The 7,765-nt window shown below is 57.4% G+C and overlaps 1 protein-coding gene across 1 annotated transcript in view; it reads right to left on the minus strand.

The window, feature by feature from the left end:
• Positions 1-3,433: 3,433 nt before the first annotated feature.
• The window catches only part of NOX5 (NADPH oxidase 5), an 8,648-nt gene continuing 4,316 nt past the window's right edge, over positions 3,434-7,765 (minus strand). Inside the window, exons 6-15 of the mRNA XM_057372265.1 lie at positions 7,378-7,751; positions 6,786-6,918; positions 6,405-6,529; positions 5,982-6,089; positions 5,702-5,746; positions 5,288-5,412; positions 4,849-4,933; positions 4,390-4,489; positions 4,116-4,282; positions 3,434-3,824 (exon numbers count right to left, since the gene is read on the minus strand). Of these exons, the coding sequence (XP_057228248.1) occupies positions 3,693-3,824; positions 4,116-4,282; positions 4,390-4,489; positions 4,849-4,933; positions 5,288-5,412; positions 5,702-5,746; positions 5,982-6,089; positions 6,405-6,529; positions 6,786-6,918; positions 7,378-7,751 (1,394 nt within the window). The 3' untranslated portion in view covers positions 3,434-3,692. The remainder of the gene's footprint in view (positions 3,825-4,115; positions 4,283-4,389; positions 4,490-4,848; positions 4,934-5,287; positions 5,413-5,701; positions 5,747-5,981; positions 6,090-6,404; positions 6,530-6,785; positions 6,919-7,377; positions 7,752-7,765) is intronic.

Here is a 7,765-nt window from a genome sequence, read left to right on the forward strand (position 1 = left end):
ATGGGAATTTTCCCCCATTAATCCTCCCCCCCCCATTCCCTAATTCCTGAGAATTCCAATTTCCTTGGAAAGCTGGGATGGGCCTGGAGGAGTGGGAATGCAGGAAAAGGGATCCAAGGGAAAAATCCACCTGGAATGGCTCTGCCAGCACCTCCCTGCACCGGGAAAAATGGGATTTGGGCCCTGAATACTCCAGGAATTCCAAACATTGGATCCAAAGGCAAATTCCAGGCTCAATTTCAGTTAATCCATGAGCTCCCAAGGTTTCCTCCAGCAGGAAGCTGCCCATCCCAGGTGCTCCAGAGGGTCTGGAATTTACAGCTGGAATTTGCACAGAGAGGAGTGCAAAAAAATCTCCAAAGGGATCCAAACATTCCTGAGTTATTCCCATTCTCCTGAAGGGATGGAATTCCCACTGGAGCAGCTGGAATTCCAGCCCAGGAGAAGGGATTTGGGATCAGCATCCCAGGGAAGAATTTTGGGATCAGAAATGGGATTTTTTTCCAAGGCCAGGCACATCCAGAAGGATTTTTCCAGGTGAAAAGGAAGAGGGAGATCCATAAAATCCCACGCTGGGAATTCTGGTCTTTCCAGGCTGGAAGTGCCGGAATTCTTGCCTTTCCCTGATCCCCAAATCCTCTGGCTCCCAGTTCCCACCATGGCTGCTCCTGCTACTTTCCCAAAAAAGTGAGGAGTCTTTTCCACACCAAATTCAAGGGAAATCCACATTTTTCCAGAAAAAAAAAATCCCCCCCCCCAAAAAAAAAAAAATTCAAAGCCAGCCTGTGGAAGAACCCAGATCCCAGGAATAGAGAATTCTACCTCTGGCTGGGATTTGCGGCCCAAAATCCAGGAATGTTTTAACCAGGATGGGTAAACCCAGCCTGGAGCAGGAGCTGGAATTCCCAAATGGAAAAGATCCCAATTTTCCAATTTTTAACAACCTGTGCTCAAGGAAAATCCTTCTGCTTCCCAAAAATCAGAAAATCAAACAGGAAAAACCCAAAAATATCCATGGAATATGATTTCCCAAGGCTCCTCCCATCCAGAGCACAAACGTGGATCCCAGAATTTTTGGGAATTAGATCCCCTTTAAGGTCTTCCCAAGCCAAAGCATCCCAGAATTCCAGGATTATCCCAGGAAAAGCCAAAGGGTTTTACGAAACCGAGAATTCCTTGCAAAATGGAGCTCCTTCCCAGCTGCTCCAGCCTTTTCCCGGGCTAATGGGAATTGTCCCTGCCCATGGAAAGGGGATGGGATGGGATCAGCTTGCAGGTCCCTTCCATCCCAAAGCATTCCATGAATCCATGATTGCACTCCAAGCCTATCCAGGTAATCCAGCCACAGAAATCCCAGGAATTGCCCAGGCCGGGATTTTCTAGGGGCTCTCGAGGATCCCCAATTTCCTCCTGCTGGAGTTTGGATCACCCGGAATTCCAGGATTTCCAGGCAGGACGCACAGCCTGGAATCCACGGGGAGGAAGGCAGGGGGTTCCTCCGGGTGTTCCTCAGCACCACAGCCTGTAACCCTGAATTCCACAGCCCGTATCCCAGAATTCCATAGCCCGTACTCCCGAATTCCATAATCCATATGCCGGAATTCCTCAGCCCATATCCCTGAATTCCACAGTCCATGTTCCTGCATTTCACAGCCCTATTCTCGCACCCCACAGTCCCATATGGGTAGCCCAAATTCCCCCAGCCCGTATCCCTTTTTCCTGCATCTTCCAGCCCATATTCCTGTATTCCCAATCCCATATTCCCACCGCCCCTATTCCCTCATCCCAGGCTCTGTCAGCCAGCCCAGGGCGGCCCGAGCATGCCCAGCCCCGCCGGCTCCGGGTGATCCTGCAGCCCGGTGTCGCTCCCGTTCCCATTCCTGCTGCCATTCCCGTTATTCCCGTTATTCCCATCCCGCGGGGGATCCCGGCATTCCCGGCTCGCTCCCTACCTGCGGCCGGGCCTGGCGGGCGGCGGAACCCCCGCGCGGGGCGGCGGGGGGAGCACGGAGGAACCGCGCCGGGCCCCGCCCTCGCGCCCCGCAGCCAATGGGAGAGCGCGAGGGGCGGTGCGCGCAGGGAGCGCCAACCAATAGGAACGCGTGGCGCGGCGTTGCCGCCGCCACAACGGCGCCGGGCAGGGCAGGGCGGGGAGAAGGCGCCACCGCCCCGGGCACACCGGGGACAGCCGAACCGCTGTCGGCTCTTGCCTCGCCCCCGCGCGGCAGCTCCGGTGCCGCCTCACCGCGGCCCCCTCACCACCGGCGCGCCCGCGGGGGGGGGCGGCCCCGCCCCGGCTTCCCGCGAGAGCGGCGCGCGCGGGCGCGGCCTGGCGGGGACCAATCAGAAACGCGCGTTGAGGGGCCGGGGCTTCCGGGCGGAGAACGTCGTTGATTGGCTGCGCCAGACCCCGCCCACCTGGCGGTCACGTGGGTCGCGCGCGTGACGCGGGCGCCGCCGGCTTTAATTCCAATAATTACCGTGGGGCTTTAATTAATAATTAATCAATGAAAGGAACCGAGGCGGGAGGGAAGGCGGTTTCCCGCCGCCGTGTTCCCGCTGCGGGGGGGGAGGCCCTGGGGGGAGCGGCTGCGCCAGGGGAAAAGATCCAACCTTGGAACCGGCGCCAGGCAGGGATTGAAATCCCTGTGGAGTCAGATCCCTGTGGAGTCAGATCCCTGAGGAGTCAGATCCCTGTGGAGTCAAATCCCTGTGGATTCAGATCCCTGTGGAGTCAGATCCCTGTGGAGCCAGATCCCTGTGGAGCCAAATCCCTGTGGAGTCAGATCCCTGTGGAGCCAGATCCCTGTGGAGCCAGATCCCTGTGGAATCAAATCCCTGTGGATGTGGCCCTTGGGGATGGTGCTGGGAATGCCTGGACTCCAGGCTTTGCTGACATAAACCATTCCATGATTCCAAACGCTCCCTGTCCCTGAAAACCCTCCAGGTGAATCCACAGCTCGGGATGAGCCCGGCAGAGCCCCCGCTCGGCGCGATGAACGCGGGTAAATCCCGACCCAGCGCTAATCCCGGGAATTGTGCGCGTTGCCAAGCCGGAGCTGTTGCTACGATACAGCCGGAGCGGGATCCGGGCACGGACCCGGCAGGAAAAGGAGGAATTACCAGAGGGATCGGGATCCAGGCTCCCCACGGCTCCTCATTCCCACATTCCCGTTGGTTTACCGGGAAAACCAGCCCCAATCCAGCGCGGATTCCGGGGCTGGAGGGAGCAGGCACTGCTTCCCGGATTTCCCTCGGTTTGCCGAGGAGCTGGAATTGCTTCCATGAGCGACATCAACCCCAGCATTCCCATCTTTTCCTCATTTATTCCTCAGATCCCAGGGAATCTGGGGATGGAGGGGGAAATGGCAGAGGGGAAGGGAAGGGCGGTCCCGGGGCGGCGGCACCCTCCTGTGGGCACCGGGGGATCCCAAAGCATCCCAAATCATCCCAAAGCATCCCAAATCCCGGGAAGGTGCCACAGGACCCATCCCCACCATCCCAGAGCCCTCCAGGACCTCATCCCCTTCATTCCAAATCCATGGAGTTTGGTGCCACAGGACCCCCATCTCCTCCATCCCAAATCCCGCCACGGATGTTCCAGGATCATGGCCCCACCCTATCCCACACTCCCAGCCGGGACAGAGCGGATCCAGGCCGGGATGCGGTGGGAATGTCGGGGATATTGGGGGTCAGAAGTTTTCCCGGGAGAAGCCGAATCCGAAGTGCCGGCAGTGTTCCCGGATTTCCTTGGCCAGCCCCGCGGAGCCGCAGAAGAACACCCGGACCTGCCCGTGCTGCTCCTGCGCCAGATTCCCAAACACCTGCAATGGGAAGGGCTCAGATCTGGGGGTTTGGGATCGGGGGTGTGCAATTCCCTTCCAACCCGACCCATTCCATGATTCTCTCATCCCATTCCATGATCCCTGGGCCAGATCAGAGCACTGGGATGAAGTGATCCTTCCATTCCCTTCCAACTCAACCCCTCCCATAATTCCCTGATCCCTTCCCGCTTTGGCCCAACCCAGGCTCTCCACACGCATTCCAGTTCCCTGGGAATCCCAGCGGATCCCAAAAGCAGGATTTGGGATTGGATCGGTGACTCCGGCCCTCACCTTGGCCCAGTCGGGGCGGCCGGGCTGGGTGCGGGTGCGGAGCCCGGTGATGGAATCCCGGTTTTCCTTGGCCGCCAGCAGATCCAGGGCCACCTGCAGCCCCAGGGCCTTCATGTCCCCCTTGCCCAGGGCCGAGGTCATGTACAGGTGCAGCTCCAGGAACTTCCCTGCAATTCCCGGGAATCCCAGGTCTGACAGGGATCCGGCCCCCATCTGGCCTCCCGGATCGGGGTGGGGTTCTTCCCAGGCATGGCACCGGACAATTCCCGCTCACCTCCCGGCTCCAGCTCCGCCTGCTCCGTCTCCAGCTTGGTCAGGAGGCTGAGGAACCACTGGAAGTGCTGTTGATCCCGTGTTATCCAGATGAAATCCACCTGGAATGGCACGGAACCTCTGCTCGAGCAGCCACCAGATCCATCACCAGATCCCATCAAATCCCATCACCAGATCCCATCAAATCCCATCACCAGATCCCATCAAATCCATCACCAGATCCCATCACCAAATCCATCACCCGATCTCACCACCAGATCTGCCACCAAATCCCATTCCCAAATCCCATCCCCAGATCCCGCCACCAAATCCCATGGCCAAATCTCATCTCCAAATCCTCCATTCCCAAACTGCCTGGATCCCAGGGACGCTCCTGGGCTCTCCAAGCCCTGGACCTACAGTCCCATTCCAGAGCAAACCCAGATCCCGCATCCCCTCCTCCTCCCGTTCCCATTCCCACCTTCCGGAGCGTCATGCCCTCATCCCGCCGTTCCTCGCTCCAGGAGAAGCCACAGCTGGGGCAGCTCTGCTTCCTCCGGCGGTACCTGGACAGGGAATGCTGCTCTTCTGGCTTTTCCTGGTGCTTCCCACTTTTTCCTGCTCCTTTCTGCTTTTCCTGCTCCTTTCTGCTTTTCCTGCTCCTTCCTGCCCCGTCCTTTCTCTTCCTACCCCTTCCTGCCCCCTTTCTGCTCCTTTTTCCTCCTTCCTGGTTCTTCCTATTCCCTCCTGTCCTTTCCTGCCCTTTCCTGCTTTTCCTTCTCTTTTCTTCCCATGCCTGGTTAGATTCCTATGGAAGAGGCGTCGGAGGACCGGTCTATCCAGGCACGCATCCCAAATCCAGTCAGGGATATTCCCTAGGATATTCTGTGGGATATTCCCGAGCTCCCTGCAGGATCCACCTGAACATGATGCTCTGCAGGATGGAGGCGAAGGGCGTGATCCCAATGCCAGCTCCGATCAGCACCGCGTGCTCCGACGTGAAGATCCGCCCGCTCGGAGTTCCATAGGGACCGTCCAGGTAGCACTGGGAGAGATCCAGACCCAGGGACAGATCCAGACCCAGGAGAGATCCAGACCCAGGGACAGATCCAGACCCAGGGACAGATCCAGACCCAGGTGCTGGAATGACTCCCAGGCAGAGAAGAAGGGCACAAAGGGGATCACAGAATTTGGGAGCTTTTATGAGGTTTTTTGGGAGCAAAGGATTCATCCATGAACAGGGACACAGGGAAAGGAGTGTCAGGAACATGGATGGGATAGTTGGGAATGCTGATCCCAGCCCAGCTCCCAAGGAAAAGCGGGAACACTCTCACCTTGATGCTGCAGCTCCGATGGGTCTCCCCCAGCCCGGCCAGGCTCTGTGAGGGGAGGGCAGCAGTGGCATTCCCAACCCTTCCCAAACCTGCTATTCCCAGGATTCTGGGGGGCTTCCCACCAGGCTGCATACACTTCCAGCTGCCCACCATCATGTCCAAGGAATTTCTTTAAAAGGAGCTTTTTAAGGAGCTTTATCCCATTTGGGATCATCTCTCTGGATGATCCTGTGGCTGTGACCCCCATCCCTATCCTCTGGAATTGGGAACAAGAGCTCACTCCCTGCTCCAGGTCCTTTTCCAGGGAAGCAGCTCCTGAGGCTCGGAACGACGTCAACTCCACAGCTCCGTCCCTGCCTGTGGCCACGGATCCCCCCTTGGAGCCTTCCTAGGAAACCAAAGCTGGGAATCACCACTGGGAATCTCCTGGGGATCCACTGTCCCTCCCCTGGGGTCACAGCCACACGTGGGGTGCAAAATCCCATTCCATGGGGGACAAAATCCCAATCCATGGAGGACAAAATCCCATTCCAGGGAACACAATCCCATTTCAGGGGACACAAAACCCTTCTGAACAAGCAGGGAATGTTCATCCCAAGGGATTCCCTGGCGGCCACCCCAGCGGCAAATTGGGATGATCCCATGGGATCTGCTCAGCATTCAGTGGGATCAATCTCTCTGCTCTGATCCCAATCCCACTGACCCGATCCCAGCTGCGGCTCTTCCCCGGTGGTTCCGGCTCTGGGCCAGGCAATTCCAGCCGCTGGAAGTACTCGTGGAGCTTGGTGGTCCATTGGCCCAGAGCCCGGATGTGCAGCCAGAGTGTTCCTGTGGGATAAAGCCCCCAATCCTGGAATTGTTGGGATCAGGAAGAACTCAAAGCCCATCCCATCCCATGAGCAGGGCCACCTTCCACTATCTCAGATTGCTCCAAACCCTGTCCGAGCTGGAAAAACATCATCCCGGGGATGGAAAATGGATCCTGGGGAAGGAAAAGGGATCCCAGGAATGGGAAAGGGTCCTAGGGATGGGAAAGGGGTCCCAGGGATGCAGAACATTCCCAAGGCAGGATCCTGGGGCAGACCTGGCTGCTCGGGAGCGCTGCTGATGGAGAACGGGTGCCACTCGCAGGCGGCGATGGCCGGGATGTTCAGGTAGACRTAATCTCCCGGCTGGAAGCGGAAGGATTCCGGTCTCTGGATCACCAGGTGTGTCACCTGCSGGAAAAGGGCAGCGGGAAAACTGGGAATTCCCCAAGGATAATGAGCGCCAGTCTCTATCCGGGAACCACAGTGGAAAATCCAGGCTCCATGCCCGAAAATCGGGTTTATTCCCTGTTTGCTGCCTGGTTGGGATTGCACAAAATCCCAGTTCAGGCTGGGCTCAAASTGCGGGATTTTGGGGAAAAATTCCAAGTTCCAGGAGTTTTCCTTCTGCTCCAGTTGTTCCCTGAGTTTTCACTTGAAAAAAATAGGAAAAAAAGGCAAGAAAATAAAGGAGCTTTTTGCTTGTTCCTTCATTCCCAGTGTCCCAGGAGGAGGTGGGATGGGCTCAGGGTTGGAGGCGATGTGGGATGTTTGGTATTTGGGATGTTTGGATTTGGGATGTTTGGTATTTGGGATGGATGGGATTTGGGATGGATGGGATTTGGGATGGATGGGATTTGGGATGCCCACCTTGGATGGAAGCAGGTTGGCCTCCAGGATGCGCAGATCCCCCGCCCGGCGCCACACCCAGCCCAGCGCCTTCTCCAGGAAAAATAGGGATCCAGGAATGAGGAACCACTTCCAGAAGTGRGGGCCGTGCAGGAGGAGCAGGAGCCACACCGGGATGTAGCAGAGGTGGCTCCAGTAGAAAACCTGGATGAGCAGGAATGGGAATGGGGGTCGGAATGGGGACAGGAAGAGGAATGGGGATGACAACAGGGATTGGAATGGGAACAGGAATGGGAATGGGAACGGGAAGTGCTGGAACCAAGTGGTGCTTTGTGGTGGGGCTGTTGGGGTATCCCAGTGGGAAAAGGCAGTGCAAGGGAATTCTGGAATCTCTGGGATTTGGGTTGGA

The sequence above is a fragment of the Malurus melanocephalus genome, unplaced genomic scaffold (assembly GCF_030028575.1).
Source record: "Malurus melanocephalus ecotype Western Australia unplaced genomic scaffold, MMel_1.1 scaffold_169, whole genome shotgun sequence".
Classification (NCBI taxonomy): Eukaryota; Metazoa; Chordata; class Aves; order Passeriformes; family Maluridae; genus Malurus; species Malurus melanocephalus.